The sequence below is a fragment of the Lagopus muta genome, chromosome 6 (genome assembly GCF_023343835.1).
Source record: "Lagopus muta isolate bLagMut1 chromosome 6, bLagMut1 primary, whole genome shotgun sequence".
Lineage (NCBI taxonomy): Eukaryota > Metazoa > Chordata > Aves > Galliformes > Phasianidae > Lagopus > Lagopus muta.
The window spans coordinates 39,017,399-39,039,652 of NC_064438.1; the positions used below are offsets into that span (position 1 = coordinate 39,017,399).

The 22,254-nt window shown below is 46.0% G+C and overlaps 3 protein-coding genes across 6 annotated transcripts in view; 1 reads left to right on the plus strand and 2 right to left on the minus strand.

Moving 5' to 3' along the window:
* POMT2 (protein O-mannosyltransferase 2) overlaps positions 1–4,776 on the minus strand; it is a 29,706-nt gene extending 24,930 nt beyond the window's left edge. The window contains exons 1-5 of one of the 2 annotated variants that reach the window (XM_048948578.1): positions 4,482–4,776; positions 4,184–4,268; positions 3,333–3,437; positions 2,149–2,257; positions 1,212–1,320 (exon numbers count right to left, since the gene is read on the minus strand). In XM_048948578.1, the coding sequence (XP_048804535.1) occupies positions 1,212–1,320; positions 2,149–2,257; positions 3,333–3,437; positions 4,184–4,268; positions 4,482–4,675 (602 nt within the window). In that variant the 5' untranslated portion in view covers positions 4,676–4,776. The remainder of the gene's footprint in view (positions 1–1,211; positions 1,321–2,148; positions 2,258–3,332; positions 3,438–4,183; positions 4,269–4,481) is intronic. The other variant, XM_048948577.1, reaches the window with a different exon arrangement.
* Positions 4,725–13,151, plus strand: GSTZ1 (glutathione S-transferase zeta 1). Of its 2 annotated transcripts, none has more exons than XM_048948579.1 (9): positions 4,725–4,807; positions 6,382–6,433; positions 7,337–7,404; positions 8,077–8,157; positions 8,631–8,756; positions 9,255–9,330; positions 10,113–10,165; positions 12,066–12,115; positions 12,710–13,151. In XM_048948579.1, the coding sequence occupies exons 1-9, from the start codon at positions 4,787–4,789 to the stop codon at positions 12,834–12,836; spliced, it is 654 nt and encodes a 217-aa protein (XP_048804536.1). In that variant the 5' UTR covers positions 4,725–4,786; the 3' UTR covers positions 12,837–13,151. The 2 variants fall into 2 exon arrangements, with proteins under 2 accessions (XP_048804536.1, XP_048804537.1); XM_048948580.1 differs by lacking the exon at positions 4,725–4,807 and adding an exon at positions 5,777–5,898.
* A 175-nt stretch (positions 13,152–13,326) lies between these two features.
* On the minus strand, positions 13,327–21,591 carry LOC125694724 (probable serine/threonine-protein kinase DDB_G0272254). Of its 2 annotated transcripts, XM_048948319.1 has the most exons (13): positions 21,305–21,591; positions 20,864–21,040; positions 20,219–20,324; positions 19,575–19,697; positions 18,837–19,056; positions 17,872–17,895; positions 16,906–17,028; positions 16,313–16,500; positions 15,364–15,563; positions 14,971–15,062; positions 14,603–14,657; positions 13,998–14,095; positions 13,327–13,822 (listed from the first exon to the last, which is right to left on the minus strand). In XM_048948319.1, exons 1-13 carry the CDS (start codon positions 21,427–21,429, stop codon positions 13,614–13,616), a joined length of 1,740 nt encoding a protein of 579 aa, XP_048804276.1. In that variant the 5' UTR covers positions 21,430–21,591; the 3' UTR covers positions 13,327–13,613. The 2 variants fall into 2 exon arrangements, with proteins under 2 accessions (XP_048804276.1, XP_048804278.1); XM_048948321.1 differs by lacking the exon at positions 17,872–17,895.
* Positions 21,592–22,254: the final 663 nt, after the last annotated feature.

The following is a 22,254-nucleotide window of genomic DNA, read 5'->3' on the forward strand; positions in this document are numbered from 1 at the left end:
GAAGAACATTTAACCAAAGAATAAACAAAAGCTGTAGCAAAAAGCAATGACATTACAAACTAAACTAAAATTGAAGCAAAAAGATGAATGAGGATGACAGGAAATTTAAAAGCCTTTTCCTCCTGACTCCTGATACCTCCATACCTGTGCTTTGGTTAGAAACCCTTCTGCTCTGCTACGCAACACAAGAGATAGAGCTGGCTTTTAATATATATAAAATCGACTAGGTAAAGCTAATCCTGTTTTCAAAGACAGGAGAAAGTTCAGGTCATGGTACACACAGCTGCACCACGAGCTGATCAAACACTGCCCTGTATCTTGGTGCTTGCACTCCCTGGCGCAAGAGCTGTAAATTGGAATGGCTTCACATGGCCCTATACGACTTTGTGGTCTGTGTTTCAGCCATGCTTGCTGCAATCGTGCTAAGACTTAAAGGATCCATTCTTGAACAACAGATGAAACAAAAAATACTTATACAGCATTCTAAGATTTTATGCCTTCAAATTCTGAATGCATTGTGTGGAAACTGCTCTGTACAGCTCAGCCACAAAGAAGCCCCCTGACAAATCCAAGCAGCTATAAATCACCACTCTGCTTGGATAAGTCTACAGCAAATATCCTAACCATCATCCTAACTGTATTTCTCAAGTTTTTAACCTCTTTAAATCTAACAAATTACTCTTTACCTCATCCAGCAGGATTTATAAGTACTTGTAGGATTACAGTCATGCTTAAGCTCTGTTACTCTGGCCTGGAGACAAAGAGACTAAGCCAAGACAGCATATTAATATTTTTGCCATTAAGGAGTAAAGCCTTGGCAAACTACAAAAATTTTTCATTCCTCTGTCTCCAACCGACAGTGTCCCATGCCACATTCTTTCCAGTCAAGGAGTTTTAAAAAGATTTTAAACTTCATTTTAGATTTACCATTTCATGACCGCTATTTCTGCTGAAATTCTTCCTGAAAAATAATGTATTTAAGTCTCTCTCTCAGTCTACTTCTGTCATAATCCTTTCTCCCTTGTTTCACAAACCCCTATACTAAAGGGGTTTATCTCCTCCACCATGCACCATTTTCACCTCCAAGTTTCCAGGAACAATGTAGTCTTAGCCATTCTCACAGACTACCAAGTTTCAGATGTGTTCAAGTACTTAATCCATGCAAAAGTTGGGTACTTATGGTTTAAAAAAAACAAAAATCTTTATCTTACCTATCTGCACAGGAGTTACACTTCACCATACTCAGAACAGCTCCCATAAGGAAGAACATCAGAATGGGGTCAAGCAGAATATACTGAGACAAAGTAATACAGCCTGTATCTGCAGATACACAACAACAGCAAAAATGTTTGCAGTTACAGAGTGAACTAACATGGCAGGAAGACAGCTTATTTGGTGTAGCTGAGCCAAAAAGAACAAGGGCAATTTTAGAACTTGAAGCAGGCTGGAACAACTCAATGTCTAATTGGATAAGAAATAAACTTTCACTCACAGAAACCAGGCAGAGGAGCCGTACCTGTGAAACAGCAGTCAGTGTGCCAAACATATTCAGATGGAGAGTGCTGCAGACAGCAATGATTAATCTACTAAAGCACCAGAACGGTGCCTGAGGATGATGCAGAAGGAGAAGTCATCTTTCAGATACCATCTTTAACAAATGGGAATTTGAAGTCCCCGTGCCTCAATATCTGCATCTCCCAATAACGCTCCGATTCGAGCAGCTTCATTTGAAATGCTCATTGCTCCACTGTTGGCTCAATTCCACAAAGAGCATTACTTATTTCTTACTGTGAACTCTTCCATAGAGTGCAGCTGGTTATTAAATATCTTTGCAGTTCATATGGGAGACATCAATATTTCACCAGTGGGCAAAATTATTTCTGACTGTGTGTGTTGTAAAAATTCTTAAAAGCGATGTGAAATGTAGTCCAGTGCTGGGGTCATGCACATAACAGAGATACCAATAAACATTTGACTGTAAAATCCTCAAGAGGATTGCCAATTAAAAAGCTGCATGTAAAATAGAAGGACTTGGCTTTTGGGAGCCTTTTTCAGTAGGCATAATAACCTTCCAGGTAACACATGGTAAGCCAGAAATGACATTCTCTGAATTCATCTATTCCACTTTGCTGTAGCAAGAACACCTACCAAAAATAAGGATGAAAGCTGTGAGTAAGGCTGCTGGCAGAGACTTGGACAGCTCTAGCACTGTGAGGTAGGCAAAGGGTACCAGGCAGGAGCCAAGGAATGCACAGAACTGTAGGGAAAGAAGATAATGGGAAGAGTTAATACCTTTCCCCAGTGTGAAAGCACACACATCCCTTTCCTTCCTTCATGCTGTATACCTATCAACAACAAAAGGTGCTGAAGTTACTGAACTGACTCCCTGGTATCACCAGACAAAAGCCAAATGAGCAAAGATACTGCTCAGAGAACAACAGTTGCTTACACTGTTCTGTCTCTAGAGGTGTCAGGAACAACAGTTAGTCATTCTCCTTCTAGATGACATCAGATTCATAAAAACAAATGTCAAGTAAACACATTACATGTCCATCATATTCAACTTATTTCAACAAGATATTAGGATATAAAATCTAAGAAAAATGTATCTCTATCTTACATCTTTAGCAAACCAACATCACCTTCTCTAGACAAATGAGAGTGAGGGTAGCTGAAGGACAAAGAACAGAGAACTTGGCTGAGGGAAATGTAGAACCATGAGTAGCTAAAGACTGGGTAAGTAAACTAAGGAAATACACCTTCCAGTTTTCATCCTTCTTTCTACACACCAGCAATTGGCAGCTCTTTTGACTGGAGTTATCTGCTGCCATGCTTATGGCTCTAAGTCTCCTTTAGTAACAGCACAGCCAGGGTTTCAAGCAGAATACCAGTCTGAATAGTAATCTTCCCACTTTGGCTCATTCAGCTTAGTTTCACTAGAAGCAGAATGATCCTGATTTTCTTGAGATCCTTGGCTCCCAGCCATGAGGGAGTTCAGCAAAGCACAGCAGGGTGAGCAGAAGCCCAAGCTCAGCACCATTCCCTTTGTAGGACAGGTAATACACCTGTCACACTCAAGACTATAGTCCCTTAAAATTCACAGTAAGAGACAACCTCTAGAATCACCTCACTTTTCACATAGCCTCTCACAGCCAGACATCAGGATTTACTCACAGTACAACTACCAGCATTCTTTTAGGGAGCTTAGAGACAAGGCACAAGGCCAAACAGATCTCTGATCTAATCTAATAGAGCTGCTCTTAAGACATAATACTCTGTACTGAAAAGCACAGGAGAGTTAAAAAGCTTGATACTAGCCTTTCATGCCTTACCCCTCTCATTCCCATGTAGTTGTGCTGTTCATATCTGTCCCCTGGCTTTTGAAAAGGAAACGTTCCATCATATCCACTCAGGTAGCCAGCAAGTCCAATCAGCATCTAAAAAAAAAAAGAAGTTAAAGAACTGATCAGGAAGGAAAACCCAAAGGGAGAACCCAAAACAGCAGCAGGTAAGATTTTCATACAAGCCAAGTCCAATTCACAGCATAGTAACTTAATTCAGACACATCATCCAAAGAATGGATTTCTGCACAGAATTCACATGCATCCATACTGCCTTTGTCCAAAAACAAAATCAGAAGGGATCAAAACTTCAGCTCTGACTAGAATGACAACTGCAGGCTTGTAGCCCTGTGTGTGGGGTTTAGCACAACGAATTCCGTCTCTGAACATGCTCCAAGAGCTTAAGGAGGCTGAGCCTAAAAGGAAGACAACCTGAGGTGAAGAGAGCCTTACCAATCCTGTGCAAATCTTCTGTTACTCTAGGACAAGTTCCCTACAGCAAGCCATGGCTTCGTGGCAGGCATCTGAGCTGCATAGAAGCCATCAAAAACCATTTGCTTCCTTTAATCTGTAAGCTTCAATTAAACATCCCCTCTGGACCACATAGTTCATTTCTCAACTTGCACATGCTCAAACCTTCCCAATACCCAGCAGCAACACTGATTTGTTTCCTTATACTAAGCACTTCTACAGAGAGGAGATCAAGCTAGGGCTCAGGATGCAGAACGCAAACACCATGAAGCCAACAACCGCTGGGAAAGGTTGGCATTCACCACAGCCATCAATCAGGAAAAAAGGGACAAATCTGGGGCTTCTGAAACACACGGAGCAATGCCATTTACCTTCCCCAAAGGAGGATGGACATCAAAGAAGAAGGTCCGGTTAATGTAGTAACTTCCCATCTTCCCAAAGTGGGTTTCATCCCAACTGGAAAAAATAAACACAGAACAACCTACTGCAACGTCGACAACTGTCAAAAAATCCAGGTCGGTTTTTTCCTCCCATTTTTCATCATGTAAAGGGTTACTGCCACACACTCTATGAAGGACAACACATTGCATTCACTGGGACGACAGCGTGGCGCGTACTTTAGCCTTATTAGGCAGCGCCTTTTCTAAGATTTCGACCCCCGGCCCGTACCAGACGTGCGGTGGCTCGGGCAGGCGGTGGAAGCGGGAGGCGAAGCTGAGGAGGGTGACGAGACCCAGCGCGGCCCGCCAGCCCGCCGGAGGACGAGGAGCGAGCGCGGAGACGGGCGGCGCTCCCTGCGGCCGGCGGGTTCCCCGCTGCCGGAGCGGGCCCGACCCGGCCCTGCCGCCCCCCGCCGCCGGCATGGACGGGGCTCCGCCGCGCGGCAGCAGGCCGGGTGCGGGGCGAGCTGGGAGGCGGAGCGCGGGGCACGCCGGGAGCCGTAGTCCTGCCGGAGCGCCGGATCTGCTGCCGGAATGAGCTCCGCCGCGGCCAAGGTACCGGCGGCTTCGGGAAAGGGCGGGCGGCGGCGGCGGGGGGCAGAGCCGCTGGAAGGCGGTGTTTTCCCCGTCCTCTGCTCAGACGGCCCGGGCCGCACTCCGACCGCCACCGGCTGGTTGTTGCCTTTCTGTCCGCCTCGTTGCCTTGCGGCGCCCGCAGGATTGCAGAAGAGCGGAAACGGTGGTTAATAAAGGCAGATCCACGGCTCTGCAGTGGCAGAGCTCTTGGAAGTGTAGGGGAAGCAATTTGCTTAACGCGATTTAGTTACCAATGAGTGCAGGCTGCAAAGGGACAAGGAGCTGTGGAGGGGGTCAAGAGAAATGTTTCTGCCAGCTGAGGGACCAGAATCTGCAACAGGTGTGGTGAAAGAAATGAGATTGCAAGCCAAAACGTTGCCAGCCAGGTCCCCAGGAAGAACGAGTCAAATAGCATCTTACAGACACCGTATGCTTCCTTTTAAAAATAAAAATTAAAAAAAAAAAAAAATATATATATATATATGTATTTAGAAGTCATAGTTCCTGTTTCTTTCTCTGCAGCCCAGTCTGCGATTGGGCTGGTACTGATGGGAGGAGGGCAGCAGGAGCCCTCCTCCAGGAGCTGGCAGCTGCTGCCCAGTGAAACAGAAGTACTGCACACGGCTTCGGTCCCATCAGTTCATGTCCTTGAGCTGTGTCTCTGCACTGGCAACTGCAGAGAACCTGACAGTCTCTCCAGCTGTCTTATTTATCCAGGACAAAAAGCTAGAGAAAGAAGTATGGCTTCTAAAGTTTTGCACAGAATAGCTTAGGTTGGAAGGGACCTTAAAGATAAGTGAGCTCCGAGCTCAAAGCTGATTAATATGTTCTGACAGCAGGGCTGGGGCTGCAGCACAGCACGTGGGGATGCATGTGCAGCTGGCTGCAGTTCCCAGGACTGAATCCAACTGGCTGGTTACCTATGTCCTGAACATAGACTTTGGGGGCGTGGTGCTTTACTTATTGGCTCCTAAATCCTTCCCCATCCGGCTGAGTTAAAGGGGAAAGAGAAGCGCAGTTCTTTTATTTCCTGGGCTGAACTGCACACACTGGCCATGGCTTCAGAAAAGGTGAGAGCTTGGTTGGGGCGAAAGCATGCAGGAAAGCTGCCTTGGTGCTGGAGTTGAGATGAAGATGAGTTGTCTGCCCTCTTGGTGTTCGTCTTGAACAGCAGTAGCTCATCTCAATTGGAAAGATGCTGGTTGTGCCTTCCTCAGCTTGGAAAAGCTGTTTTATGCTTGGCACAATCACTGAGGAATTAGCTTCAAAAATACATGACAGAGGGAAACCTTGTAGGGGACAATTTTAAGATCACTTGTACATTGCTGAAAAGAGATGCAACTGAACATTCAGAGGGCCAGAATGAAAAAGAGGAGCGCTACTTGCACAGCCAGAATAGGAATAGAGACTTCCAGAAAGAAGTTCTCTCCCCTGACAAGCCTTGCTCTGCTGTATCTTATGCCTCCTGAAATGCCTTCTGATCATGCACTGCCCTCCTTTAAAATATTCTGGTATTCCCACCACGTAACCACTTCATGTCTTTCTCTTCTCAGCCAATACTTTACAGCTATTTCCGAAGCTCCTGTTCATGGAGAGTGAGAATCGGTAAGAACTAGTTTTACTGTCTTGGCACTGCTATGATATCCCCAACCTTTCACTGACAAATGAGTCACTTAATAGAGATCAGCAAACATGAACCTGGGACAGTGACACAGCATTTACTAAACCTTCTCTGGAGTGGGAGGGAACACCACAGGCTACCTGGAGCTGCAGGATGAGAGGAGCAGGCAGGAGGTCTTCTCAGTTAGAAGGGAATCCAAGGGTATCTTCTATAGCCATCCAACATTCAAGCAGGAGGGTGCACATCGCTGGTGTAAGCTTCTCCCCAGTTTTCCATACTGGAGGGCAGAAGCAGCAGCTCATTGCTCAACTGTGGACAAACCTTGCTAACAAACTTTGGAAGAGTTTTCTGTTCTCTTAGTATTTTTTGCGGATTTGTCTGCAGTTTGTTACAGCAGTTTGTTGCTTTTGTAAAGCTAACATGATGCAAATGGCTGTTTGTTCCACACTATTTCAAGAGACACTAGACTCTTTTTTACGCCTATACTGATCAGATCACCCTAAGAGCCAAACAGGGCTGGGAATGAACCCTACTTAGACTGAGACAGTCTTGAACACATTTTGGAAGGTGAGCACAGGATCACCTGTCCTACCTAAGCCTCTGTCAGCAAGTGCTGTGCTGCAAAAAGCAGCAAAGCTTGTTTTGAATAATACAGTGTTTTTGACAAGACTGCTCTTTGGTCCTTCATTTACATTTGGTCCTTCATGGAGTGCTGTCTTCTCACAGGACTCAGGCTGCCTTTCTTGAGGTATAGGGTGTTTTTTTGTTTTAAATCTTTTTTTTTTTTTTTCCTCCCCAAATGGAGATAGTAACATTTCCATGTGGTCACTACCAATGAAACTGGTCTCAGTGTGCCTGTCTGAAGCTGTGTACTCTCTTCTCCCTAGCGCTGGCTATTAAAGGGATTGCCTATGACCAGGTACCAGTGAACCTCCTGAAGGATGGGGGGCAGCAGGTAAGGATACACCTACCATTAGTCCCTCCAAAAGTACTGAACTTAGGGATCAGCAGGGGAATTGGGATGAGCACTAAGGAAAGTTACTAAATTCCTCACAGCTTCTCTGTAGTAGTTGCTTTCAATCAGTATTCCCTGGGATGCAGAGTAAAAGGAGATGACTGCAGGAGACTAAAGATTTTCACCTCTGCCTCAAAGATCTGTGATTGAATTTCATAAGTCTGAAGATCTTTTGCTCCTGCTTAGCATGATATAACCTAGCATCAGGAAGGGACAGCAGAACAGAGAGGGCCATCCAAAAGATGCCAAATGATACAGCACAAAGCTTCAAATGGCCTGCCAAAGGCTGTGTTGCCAGAAGAGATCTCCAATTAGAATGGTGATAGTGATACTGCTGTACTGCCACCCATGCTGGGCTTGGCACTGATGGATTATAAAGAGGTAAGGCAATCTCACCTTGGGTGAAGTAATCTCTGAGCCTCAGCAGGAACTTGCTGTGGTAGGCTAATGGTGCAGCACAACTTAGTGCAAATGTTAGCACTGAGGCAGAGGGAAAAGCCAGTTTGTTGGGGTTTTTTTTGTTTTTTTTTTTTTTAAAAAAGCCCTGTGGGAGCCTGAGGAAGAAAACAAGAAAAAGTTCTGGTTGCAATAATCTTGGGTTCATTTCCACAGTTTTCTGCTGAATTCAAGGCAGTGAATCCAATGCAGCAAGTCCCAGCCTTGAAAATTGATGGTATCACCATTAGTCAGTCGGTGAGTAACAGCCACATACCTGCTAAACACTGAATCAAGCTGCTGACCAGAAGGCAGGGGGGAAGCTTTCCCTTTGTGTTCCCTCAAACCTCTCATCTGTGTATTACAGAATAAATAACATTTGTGTTAAAGAATCCCACCTGGGGGGAGAAAAAATAGCATGTAACCCCTACAGGGAAAATCCTGTCAACTCAGCTTTGGTTCAAAATTCCACCTTTTACTGAGCAGTCTGTAGTCTGGCTTAGAGTGCTGTGCCAGTTTGTCTGAAACTACAGCAAGTCTAAATCAGAAAGTCTTAACCAAGCATCTAAGGGGATATGCTGTTCCTCGGACTAGGAACAAATTCTATTTGAAAACTATTGTATTTTGTCAGACCAATTTGAAATTTCCCTTTCCTAAGTGTTCTGGATGCATACTTTTCTACTTTTCCCTCTCTCTCCAATAACCTTCCCTTATCTCTTTGTTGGTTACAGCTGGCTATAATTCAGTACCTGGAAGACACTTGTCCTAACCCCAGGCTCTTGCCCCAAGATCCAAAGAAAAGAGCCCAAGTCAGAATGATCTCGGATCACATTGTTTCTGGCATTCAGCCACTCCAGGTATTGCCCGGTCATATCCATGTAAATGAGAAAACCGGATGGATTTCCAGGAGTTTGTAACTTTAAATCTCAGTCTCTTTATGTTGTTGTTGGCCAATAGAGTGGCAGATTTTAAGACTCTGTTAGCAGGTGAAATCTATGCTTAGCCTCTGCTTGATCTGTTGCCAATGGCAACAGAATTCCGTACAAAGAAAATCCCATAGCACCCCATCGTTCTTTCCAGAAACAACTGAACCCATATGGTTTCAGTGCAGGGCATACAGTGTTTCACGAAGAGGGAGTGAGCCCAAGAACTTGGGCAGATGAATATCCTGGCAGGTTCTGTTACAGAAGAACAGGTCTAGGAGAAAGCAGAGCACATGGTTCAGCAAGAGGGAGGTCAGGGCTGACACAGCAGACCAAGTTCAGGCAGGGCACTGAAGCTTGGCACTTCTTAATCTGCCCTCTCTAGGCAAGGTCCAGCCAACAGCTGTCCTTTTAATCTGTTTGCCTTCACAGAATTTGAGCGTCCTGAACAAAATGGGGGAGAGAAAAATGGAATGGGCTCAGCATTGCATCACATCTGGATTCCAAGGTATATCCTGCATCCAAAATGCTCAGCACTTTCACTGCTCTTCAAAACTGTGAGCCAGCATGCTGCACCACTGGAGCCCTGCTTTCTCCTCAACCAGGCTGGGAGACACAGTGGTCTTCTTGCTCAGAGTCCCTTGTCCAGTACTACTAGCTCTCTAAGGTCTTGGAGGAAAAATACTCTCCACAGTGTAGTTCCACTGCTGTGCATGGAAGAGGAAAATCCCAGGGCCATCCTCTATGATGCCACAGTTGATTCACCCTGAAGTATGAGGGCTGACACCGCTTCTGCTTTCCACTCAGCTGCTCCTAAAGTAGTGCCTTTTGCTTTGAAATTCTATCAGCCTATATTGGTATTCTTTTGTCTAAAGAAATCTGATGGCAAACTCCCATAGAATTTGGCATGTAGCAGAGTATTTCTTTACTTTTTGTTTCTTCCAAACTTTCCTCCATATTCTAGAATGGCGGGTGCATCTTCACTTCTGGATAGTGAACTTTTCTACTTCTCTTCCTACTTTCACATATCTCCACATTGTGCTCCTAGGACCTCATCTGCATTGCCTGAAACAGCTGGGTCCTAGAAAGCATAGGGAAAACCAAAGACTCATGTAACTATGTTACTGTAGGATTTATGTTCTTTCTAGATTCTGTCCTGTACTGCACCTTTTTCATCCTCTTCTCAGAGTTAAAATATCCTTGTTCATAATTCACAGTCAAAAAGGTCTCTGAGGTTCCTTTCAAATGATCTTCCAATGCCTTACTCCAGTATACCACCTCTCTTGGCAGCACTAGAACAGATTCTGCAGCACACTGCTGGACGCTACTGTGTGGGAGATGAGGTAAGTACCAGAGTTATGTACTGTGTAATGTGTCCCAGTATGTTCCATTAGCTGGGAAAGGGAATTAGTTGTAGAGATACAGCACAACTATATCCTGTGCCTTGTACTTCATGCAGTGTCTATACTATAAGAAAAATAGCTGTACCCTACTTAAGCCATTACTGACTTACAAATAGCTATTCAGATGTTTACTTATCCCTGCCTAGGAACTGCTGATAGCCAGATCTTGCACTCCTGTCTAAAGTCTGTGAACTGGCTGCCACTAAACAATGTGGGAAAAGGCTAAGTACTTTTCTTGTCCACACATGTAGAGATAGGATGAGGAAAGCCAAGGCATAGATGGAGCTGAACTTGGCGAGGGATGTGAAAAATAACAAGAAGGGGTTCTATAGGCAGGAGGAGACAGATCAAGGAGAGTGTTTCCCCTCTAATAAATGAGAACAGAGAACTGGCTTCCTGAGACATGGAAAAAGCTGAGGTACTCAATAAGTGCTTTGCCTCAGTTTTCACTGGTTGTCAGGCTCCCCATGTTTGCCAGGATCCTGAATCTCCAAGTGTGGGTGAGGGGGGTGGATTCCATATCACTGTAACAATGCAACGAGTCTGAGACTTCCTCATGAAACTGAATGTATATAAGTCCATGGGGCCAGATGATATGCATCCCAGGGTGCTGAGATGGCTGATGTGGTTGCTGAGCCACTCTTTTCTTGGTGTCCTGGGGATATTGAGGCCTTCCAGTATTTGAAGGGAGCGTATAAACAGGAGGGGGAACGGCTGTTTATGAGAGTGGATAGTGATAGGACAAGGGGGAACTGTCTTAAACTGAGTCAGGGGAGATTTAGGCTGGGTATTAGGAGGAAGTTTTTCACTCAGAGTGGTGATGCTCTGGAACAGGTTGCCAGAGAGATTGTGGATGCCCCATTCCTGGAGGCCTTCAAGGTCAGGCTGGATGTGGCTCTGGCAGCCTGGCCTAGAGGTTGGTGACCCTGTCCACTGTGTGATGGATGAAACTAGATGATCTTTGAGGTCCTTTTTCAACCCAGGCCATTCTATGATGATTCTTTTCACTCTTAGTAGATTTAGTGTCCCATCTGAGGGGCAAAGCATGGCTCAAGAAATGCAAATTCTGCTCTTAACTCTGTCCTGTGTAAACTTTAACCAAGTTATATCATTTTGCTGCTCTGTTTCTCCAATTTTAATATGGGCAGACTGCAGGAAGACATTGCATACAGGTTGTTCTGACCCTTTCCAAGCTAGAGGCAACTCAGACCTGTTCCATTTAGCAGTCCTGTTTGGCAAACAGTGAGATCCTGCCTATAAAAGGTGGGAAAATATTAGTAATGAGGTCTCATGCTGGAAAGTAATGTGTGCTCTGAAAGGTGCCTACAGTTTCGTGACCTGGGTAATAGGGTGGAAACAGTTGCCTTTTGTGCAGTTAAGCAGCTAACTGTATTATATATAAGGAGTGTTCTTTTCAGATTGGAAGTCCTTGAGCCTGCATACAAAGGTCCTGTCATTCAGCAGTTCCTGACCTTGGTGGAGCTCTGATGCTTCTGCAATGCAAACAAGCAAAATTTATACATCCTTTCCCAGCCATGCAACACCTATACCCTTGCCAGCACTTGTTTACTTACTGGCAGTTGCTTTAGAAGCACTGCGTGTTTGAGGACACCATGATCAGCTGATAATTAGAAAGCTCCCTAGGGGCTGATAGCTTTTGTGCTATTGACTTCTGTAAGGATCCTTTCCTATCACTGTTGTGGCATTATTAGTGCTCACTTAAATAATGGGATTGTTGTGACAACTCTTTTGTTTGTCCTAAACCTATCTGTGAAATGATATCAGATACCACCAGCTGAAAAAGTAATACTCTGGCCTCTTTTCTGTGCTCCATTTGCAGGTATCCATGGCTGATCTGTGCTTGGTGCCTCAAGTTGGCAATGCTGAAAGGTAATTAAGGCTAAGCTTGAGGTGTTCTTCAAGAGCACCTACTCCTTATGCCAGACTGACAAAACTTAACTTCTGCTTCTCCTTTTGTTAGGGAAGATCCACATCCTGCCCTATCCATTTATACATGCTTCTCTGCATGAGTTTGTCATAAGTTCTTTGTCTCTTAGAGGCTTTTGGAAATGAGGAGCTAGTTTTTCTTCCCAGAGGCCCCTAGAGAAAGCTTGATCTGTGTCCTAATAGAAAAGCTAAGATTGCCTGCACCCTACATCCTCTCTCCCTCTTTGCCCCATATCTACATTGCACAAGGCAGAGAAAAGAGTAATCTGACTGTATTTGTAAACCTGCTCAAGTAGTGACTGCAAGATTCCCAAGAAAGCTGTACTGCTTTCTTACCATAAGCTAAAAGCTATATAAACACCTAGTGAAAATGGAAGAACAAGGTAGCTTTTCCATTAGCACTTATTTTTAAACCTGAAAGAACTTCTCTTAGTGCAGATTTGAGATGTGCTGACACTGGGCAGACACAGAACACTGCTCTGTCCTTCTGCTCACTGGCTGTCTGACTGTACCTCACAAATCCTTTTCTTTTTGCAGATACGGTGTGAACCTGGGTCCATATCCTACAATAACTAGAATAAACAAAGCTCTCCTGGAGTTAGAGGCATTCAAAGTAAGCCACCCATCCCGGCAGCCAGACACTCCTGCAGAGCTGCGATCTTGAGGCCCTTCTACCCATTAAATCAAGTAGCTGGAGTGGCAAGGACTTGAGTGCCAGCAGGAAGCCCTGTACTAACATCTCACTATGTGAGACAGCTGATTTGACTTCTTCCCTATGTCCAGCAGCAATCTTGCAGAATTAATAAAAACCTGTTCAGAGCAAAGCTATAGTCAGAAATATATAACCAGCTCACTCCCATATGCTGAAAATTACGGCAATCTCTTCCTTCTCCCATTCGCAGACAATGCCCTGTGCATTTTCCTAGTCCTCAGCTGCAAACTATTTGCTAAAGGAATAAATCTCACATTACATGCCCTCCTTCTATGTCTGAATCATGTTGGTACTTTGACTTTGAGGAACTTTCAAGCTGCAGCAGCAAATCCCATTCTGCTCATCTGAAAAGAAACCAAACACCTGAGTCATGTTCAGAGCATCCCAGAAATTCCAGCTCTGTAGGTCAAAAAGGGAAATCTGTAGGTCAAGAAAGGAAACAAGAAGCCTGTAACTGTGTTCTTTTGCAGATTTATCTCAGATCCCACTGAAAGTTCTGGCACCCAAGCCAGGGATACGATATGGGATTTCTCCCATTCTGATGCTGTGTATCAACTGCCCTAAAAGGACAATACCCATAGCATACAGAAAGACACTGCAAGTCAGTGATGTCTTGTGCTAAGGTAGCATTCACTTGCCATATTGCTGGGACTCATTTATTATTGGGACTCATTATTAACCCTCTTTAAGCTGGCAAAGAGGGGACAGACTCATTCTGGTTATCCTGCATTATCCTAGGTCCAGTTGGATCTTCTTTGTGCTGTTGTAAAAGGCCCCTGCACAGTTGGAGCCCCCAAAGACCAGCACCGTGTGCAGGTTATGCTTATTCTTGTTCTCTTTGTCCACATCCATCATGGGAGTCAGATCAAGCAATGTGTGGCCAGCTCGTGGTACAGAGCAGAGGTCATGGTGGATCACTGTGCTCCATGAAAGAGTATCTAAAGTAGAAATGGGTTATAAATAATGGAGGGAAAAACAAACAAACAAACAAACAAACCCACCTACGTTCCTAATGCAAGGAGTGAAACAAACACACAAGACTACACATTCAGAAACACCACTGCAGTTCACTGTCACCAAAAGCTATGGAAACAGGGAGGGAGATTCACTCACCTAGGTTAAAAACAAAGGCATCCTGCAGGGCTCCCTTGGCATTGCAGCCTCCACTGATCAGAACTTTCCAGTCCGACACAGCCAGAGCAGCATGAAAACTGAGACCAGAGCAAAGGTGGGGTTGCGTCAGCCAGCAATGGGCAGAGGTGAGCAGACTTTCAGGAGCAGACTGGGGGCTTAAGCTGGGGAATAGAAGTTAACTTCTCTTCTGCCCTGACCTGCTGAATGATCCTGGAAACTGTTAGTTTCTCTCTGCAGATCATGTCATAAATCATGCCTGAAAAGCACCTCATTACCTCAGGAGTTAGCAAAACTTCTGTGTTTTGCGATATGGAATAAGATAGCAAGGACTTAAGTCACCTCTGTAATGGGAGATAGCATCCATTTCAGATTTCCACTTAGGTACCTAAGTGGTTTGTACTCCCCACAACTTATGAAGACCCAGGCATGGGAATTTCTGGTCCCACAGCAGAGGGGCCACCCACAGTGTTTGGCTAGTGAGACAAAGGTATGCAACTGGGTCTGATCACGAGCACCTTTTAAACCTGACTTCACAGAGAATAACAGAGGAAGAAAATGCTTCTAGATCTGCAACAAGATCTTACCAGCGTGCAGAAGGCTGTCCTGCACAGAGTGCAACTGGTGTATATTCCATGAAACCTGACAGGCAGGAAAAGGTTGATTAAATGTCCAAAAAGCTCTGCTAACAGTATTTCTCTACTTTATAATCAGACAAAAACTTTGAAACACTGTCACATCGGCTACCTGTACTTTCTGTTGCCCAGCTTCTTCCAGAAAAAGGATGTCTTGTTTTTCCCATTACCCACCCCCTTACACCCCCACTAAACCAGAGTTTTCCATTTCCATTGCTAGTCAGGATTTTTAGTGTTAATTCTGCCTTTCCATTCTGCAGGCCTTATTTCACAGTCCTTGCCTTAAAACAGACCTCCAAAGATGGTACGGACTTTCTCACCCAGATCCAAGATGTGCATGTCACTGAGGTAGAGACAAGACCTCTGACCCCCAAAGATCAGCAGCTTGTTCTTCAGTAGAGTAGCTGAATGCCTGAGAAGAGAAACAGCAAATGAGCAAAGCATCTTCAGCACTCTCCCCAGTGTGTTAGCCTTTGTTCAGCCTGCCTTGGCTTCTGTTAATGGGTTGCAATAGCTTCTGTCTGCACCCCTCTCTATCCTCAGCTACTGCAGCCCAAGGACAGAGCCCTGACAGAATATTACTCAAAACACAGCCTTATCTTAATGGAGGAAATTGTGGAGAAAGTCATCTAATATTTAGGAATCTCACTGAGGTGGGAGGGAAGGTGAGGTTTCCTGCTCTATTTTGGAGCTCCAGAGCAAGAGCCTCTCACCCAAGCCTAGGCAGAGGCTTTTCCCCTTCTGAGATGGGCTGGTACCAAATTTCATGTTCTGGATTGAAGATGTAGAGCATGTTGCTGCAGGGTCCAACTGCCAGTGATGCTGTTTTAGGGAAAGCTCCTCCAAAAACAAAGAGCTCCTTGCGGTAGAAAGTTGCACTGTGGTAGCTGAGCAATGGCATTCTTCCTTTAGCCTAGGAACACAATATCTGCTATAAGAAGTTTGTAATTTGCTGCGTGACCCATAAGAAAGGGGTTCCACATCATGCCATGAGTTCATCAAGTCTCAATTTTCATTTTACTGGCTCCCCCATCAGATCTTTGCCATTCAAGCAGACAGTAAATCCTTTCCATACTCTGCACCACTAGAATGCTCTGATGAGAGTAGGAAGTTAACCTCCCACTCCAGCTGTCTCAAAAAAAGACAGGGAACAGAAAGATCTCATCCCAGTATTATTCTATAACAGCAGTCTTCTGCTTTAGCCAGGAAAGAGACAGTCCTTAGCTGACAGGATCTGCTTCAAGAACAGGACGCGCAATCCAAAGAGCTAAGAGACCTGCCATGCTCAGAGCAGCTCTCTGACTTCAAAAGACCAGTTCCTCAGTATCCAATGTAGCTCTCAATAGCACCATGCAGAATGAGATGCCATTTCCCTTTGCTACTTGCGCAGTACCTCCCACCCACCATCCTGATTAGACACAGCACTCTTGCAGCAGCTGTTTTTTCCACATTGTTTCATTCACTTTAGGCATGCCCTCTTTTCTGCCAAGCTTATGGCCCTTCAGCACAGTTGGGTTTGACAGATACAAGAAAGTTAAGCAGCTCAGGCAACCTGCAGCAACAACAGACCTGGAGTACAGACATCAGTACATCAATTGCTACATTCAGGCAGGACCTAACACACTTTATGTGCTTTTATTTTAGAAGAGCTGCAGTGCTTACAACCACAAGAAGCCATTTCCAGGTGACTGTGTCCAGAATGTAGATGCCGCTGTAGTCTTTGTCCTCCCTAATACCCCCAAAAATGTAGATACGCTTGGTGTCTGGGTCATAGGTAGCTGTGTGACCACGTAAGCATGACGGCATAGCATTTCGTTGCTGGAGACTCACTGGAAACCAAAAATCGCTGTCTGTAGGAGCAACACCAGGCAGATGGTAGGTGAGTTTAAAATGGGGACATCATTATGCCATAAGCACAGATGTTAACACAGGTTCTTTGTTCCCTTTCTCCTGTCTGCTTTTCCAGAGCAACATAATCTCTTTAACAAAGTGCAAGTTTCCTGACAGGCACAGCACAGCAGCAGGCAGCATGAAAATTCTGTTGTGCATCCTGCAGTTACCTTCCCAGCACACTGGGAAATTGCCTGGAGTGACATCACCATCAGCCACTACCTAGAACTCACAGTGACTGTGTTAGGAGTTGTGACCCCTCTGCTGTTCCCTCCCCAAGCGCAGACCCCAAAGGACACTCTCCCACCCAATTCATCCTTTATTCCCACCCACCCCATTGCCTTTGACAGCCTTAAACTCCTCACCAATTTCCAACTTCCAAAGAGCATCCTTGCAGGCCTGCTGATCAGCCCCTTCTCCACCAACCAGAACAACCGTTCTGTGATCGCTGAGGCACATGGCATGGCACCACCGCGGGCTGGGGCTGCCTGGGGAGGAGAGAGCACAGTGCTGGGAGCAGTCAGAAGACACTCCTCAGTTCCCTTAACTGGAGAGAATAAGGCAACTGAGGGCTCAGAGGGAGGGAAATAGGAAAGCAAAGACTGCAGGTCTCTTATCATTGGAGTGGCAAAGAACACAGCTCCCTGTGCATGATTTTCTGTTGGGTTTGGGGGAAAAGAATTGTACTAAGAGTGTCATCATAAGAAGGAGTCAGCAGAGAGGACTCTGGCTGGATGTAGGACGCATACAGCTGCCACTTCAGAGACAGGCAGGCAGAGGCAAGCTTGGATCCCACTGAGCACCTATTCCCAGAAAGAAATCCCACTTGTGTTCTCTGCTTGCATTACTTACATGGGGAATGGCTACCAATAAGAGCTTATCGATGCCTAAGACATACCAACCCAAAACCTGGAGCTGCTTCCAGCGACATTCCTCCTACTGCTCTGTTCCTCCTCTTTTCCCATCCCAACCCATGCATTTGGCTGAGCAAGCTAAAAAATCCTTTATATCAAATCTTATTCCACATCTTATTCTTTGTCTCAAATGGTTACACACCCAGAAGTGTCCCTGAGATTCAAAGGGGTTACAGAAGCACTCTTAGAGAGCCTGACAGTACTAAAGCACCTACACAATTGCACGCATTATATACAGACATATATATATATATGTATATATATATATATATGTATATATATATATATATATATAGTGCTTGCTATTCCTGATTGCTGGGGAGATAAAGGATCAAACACAAGCAGCCTGTGATGTCAAAGGGAATAGCATCGCCATGGGTGAAAAGACAAACCAGGGTCTAGAAACCACATCTTCACCTTGCAACTCCTCCACTGCCAGATCTGCAGAAGAAACACAGAGATAGCTCCATAAAGAAAGCAGCCAGCAGACATACCCTGGGAAACACTCAGCTCTGCGGTGTAAGAACCCCCTGGCCTTCTTTCCTCAGTCCCCCAGCTCAAAGCTACCTGATAGCAACCAGTTGCAAGACCAAGAATCATGAAGAAAGTCCCATCAGACGCGATGGAGAAGACAGATAAGAGCAAGGCACACCTCCTCTGACGGCTATCATGCTGTTGCATTTTACATTGCTGATGAAAACCTCATTCTCCCCCCCTAAATTTATCTTTGTGAGAAGCAAGTCCCAGTAAACGATTTCACACGGTGACACTGCGCTATTGTCAAATATTTACACGCACTTGGTCACACCTTGGAGCTGACTTGAAATTCACACTCCAGAAGCTAAAGGTTTAATTCCTAAAACCCTTGGCAGCTACCTCCTCACTACTGAAAATTCAGTATAATTATACTACTTGTATACACTTCTTCTTTTATCCTCCATACTTTAAAAATAAACAATGTCTTTCTATGGAACAAGTGGTATGCTGATGGTAGGGGAACAGACAGCCTAATGGAGAGATTGCAGAACATAGTAGTAGGTTACTTTTTTCTGCCTCTGTTTACTCTTTCGTAAGACAAGGCTAATGGTACATGCCCTCATTTACAACACTTTTACTCATATGAAGTGATAAAGCATATAATGTTACAGTACAGAGTATTGGCACTAAAGAATACATCATGTTCTATATCCTTTTCCCAATAGACAAAAACTGCTCAAGCAGTTTATCCAGGTGGAAGGAGCAGTTCTCAGTACTTTGCCAGGCACAGACAAGCCCAACCCTATCTTGGAGGCACACCAAGAAACGAACTGAAACCTATTGCCATCAGCAGTGAGATACAGTGCAGATAAGACCCATAAATACACCCAGAAGCTGACAGTTACCTTCTACATCAAGCTCTCTCTCAGATGCTCTGGGTTCAAATAAAGCTTTCCTGGGCTCCTTGGGGCAGACAGGACTCTTCCTCCAGGCATCACTGGGTTCTATCCCATGAGGTGGTTGCTTCAGGGCGCAGGGTACCACTAGGCTCCTTAGTGATGTGTGGAAGTCCTTCCTAGCAGGCCAGGAAGCTCTTGCAGTCATCTTGGAGCTCTGACCCTTAACCTGTGACAAGAGCTCTAGTCAAAGCAGTTATGAAGAGAAAGACTTGAGGCTACTGCAAATTTATCTGTAACAGGGACAGAGACAAGTTTGATGCAGTGGCTGTTTTCAGGCTTTCCTATTTAATCTTCAGGGTCAGCATGCCAACAACATCAGCTGCCAAACACATATCAAGCCACGCAGACACCCACTGCCATGTGCCCAGCCAGCAGCCTGCTTTCAGCTACTGGCTGCCACAGGCAAGCTCGTACAGAGGCGACCAGAGAGGCAGAGGGGCATTGATGCCAGTAACCACGTGGATTAGTGATCCCATCAGGGCTGTTAAATTCAACCCCTTTAGAGATATTATCCAACTTCTGCAGCATAAATGAACCTTTGACTCCAAAACCTGCTTAGTCAGGTACTTTCTATGAGAAAGGCAGCATGTGCTGCTGCTACATACAAGCTGAGCAGTTTCATTTGACAGAGCACATACCAAGGAGGAGTGAACTGATGAGAGGAAGGACCTAGTGCACACTTACAGCAGAAGGATCCTCCAGGTCCTGATCAAGGGGCCCATCATCAGCAGGAAGCACTGGGGACTGGGTGGTCTCTGGGACCAGAAATGAGTGTGCAGGTGTACTGCTGGAGACTCCATGGAGCAGCTGGGACAGGAGCAACAATGTATGGTGTTAGAACAAAAGTCCATGCAAACTATCAGCCACAGAAGATGAGCATAAATATGTACTGCAAGGGACAGGTTCCTTTTCCCAACAAGGAAATAGCCCAAATCTTTCTGGGATAATCCAACAAAATTTAAAAAAAAAAAAAAAAAAGCCAGACAGTGAAAAATTCTAAATCCAAGGACATTAGCACACTGTAAAGCAGTCATTCGTCTACCACAAATCCAGGAAAGTAGAATTAGAAGTGAGCCATTCTCTGCTGCATATCTGCTGCAATACGTGAGGTGTTTTAGCAAAGTTGTGTTTAGTGAGTAGGACTGGATTACTGAGGAAGGCTGAGGTTCAGACCAGATATGTTAACAGATCTATGCAGTGTGGCCCTGCCTTGAAGTAGCAAAGAGAAGAAACACAACAGAATGAGAAAGGAAGTTTAAAGTTCAGAGCTGGCAGAGATGAAGTGGTTTGGAATCCAGGACAGGGAGAGGGGTTATTGTTTCTTTCACCTGTCCATGGACAGTCAGGACAAGCTTCACAGGGTTGCCATCATGCGTTTCTTTCAATGAGGCCATGAAAACATCCGTCCGCCAGTCTCCTTCCCACACCAGAGACCTGCACAGAGCATCATGGGTTTTCAGCCCACAGCTAGCACCAACCTTTGAGGAATTCTTGCTCCTAAACTTGCTGGGAGCACCTCAAAGCCAAAAAATAAGAACTCTGAAAGCAGCAGAGACATCACAGGAAGCTCTAGGGATTAGCTTTTGTTTGGGTGTACAAATGTAACCTCATGAAACAGAGCAGGACAGGGGCTGTCTCTGATTCACTTTCACACTATGGCCAATGACATGCAAGACAGCTCTGGAGAACTAACACAATCTCTGAGAGGTAAAGGGGTATTCTTATCCAAATAACCATCATACTAGACAGTTAAGACTTCCTATTCTAAACAGATTCTTCCACAGAATCTGTGATAGTTTTAGTTCAAACAACGTGCCTGTGGCTTTTGGTTATGCCTCTGTTATATTCACTCTTCCCAGAGCCATCCCGGAAGGCTCTGGTCTACTTCATATAAAGCCTTGAAAGAAAGGGAAAAGGAGGGCCAAGCACAGGGCAGCCCAGCAGCACCCAGCAGCGCCTTGTCACACCGCTACCTGCAGGCAGGCCCCAGCGTGCCGAGCCGCTGCACCCTGACGCCCGGTGCCACCAACACGTCCACTGTGATGCAGGTGTCTGGGGAGTAGCAGCTCCAGTCCCCCAGGCTGAACACTACCAGCTGCCTAGGCAGTGGCAGGGGCAGCCAGGCCTGGTAACCCATCTTGCTGGACTGGCTGGGAGGGAGAGCAAACAAGAAAACATACAATCAGAGAAGAACCAGGAACGCTCAAAAATATACCAAGGAAGCATAGAAAGAGAGGGCTCCTTTTACTCAAGAGCGTTTTGCACGGGGATGCGATGAAGGAAAGCGTCGCCCTCAGAGGGGAGAGCTGCCACCCGCCTAAGGCCGCACCACGTCCGGCCGGCCCGGCGCCGCCCCCCTCTCTCTGCCCGGGCTGCCGCCGCCCGCGGAGGGGCAGCGCCGGGCCGGGCCGCACCTGCTCAGCCGCCGCGGCGGCTCCCGCAGCGCCCATAGCACGTAGAAGGCGAGGTCGTTGTCCCAGGCGGCACCGCCCGCTCCCAGCTCGCCCCGGGCAGCGGGGCCGCGGCAGGCGGGCAGCATGGCTGGGGAGAGAGAAAAAAAAAGCGGCCGTGCCTGGCCACTAGAGAGGTGCCGGAGGGCGGCGCAGCTGTGGGCGGCCGCCGGGCATCAACCGCCCCTACCACCTCCTCGCCGCGAGGATCGCGTGGCCCGTACGCGGAGGGAGCGGCCGAGGCGACCCCGCCGCCCCTGCATGCTACACTGACGCCAGTGACAGCACTTCAGCGGCTAAGGGAACCGTCCTCCACACGTGCAACTGGAAAGCGTCCTCCTGCGCGGGGCCAGCACAGCCCGCTGCCAAAGAACTGGTTCATCCTGCTGCAGCTCAACCAACCACTAAAGTTACAGAAAGACTGTGAAATAACGTTGTGAAATGTCAACATCGCTTCCCTGCATCCCCAAAGTTGTTTAATTGTGTTCTTGGCCCCATGCCTGAGCCAGGACAGACGGCAGAGATCATAGTGAGCTAATGGCAGTCAAATACTGAAGAGCTGCCTCTTTTCCATGCTCCTAAAAAGAAACAGTATCTTTAACTTGGCAGAGTTATGGATCCCTTTGATCAACTCTCTGTGTGATCACTGCTGCCCATCCATTATTTTGTACAAATGCTCCAGGTGAACGCAAGATGAGAAGAGAGACATCTGAACTCATGCAGCATCTGCCCTACTGGGTTTTGAAACAACACATGAGAAAGTATCCACAGCTTCAGCCACCCTAGGTCTCATTTTGACCAATAAGCACTCTCTGAAGATGCTTCCTCTAGGCTACCCAAATTCAGACTTCATAGCGAGATGAAGTTGATGGTCAAGCAGCTATGAGGAAATTGCTAAAGACAAACACTTTGTT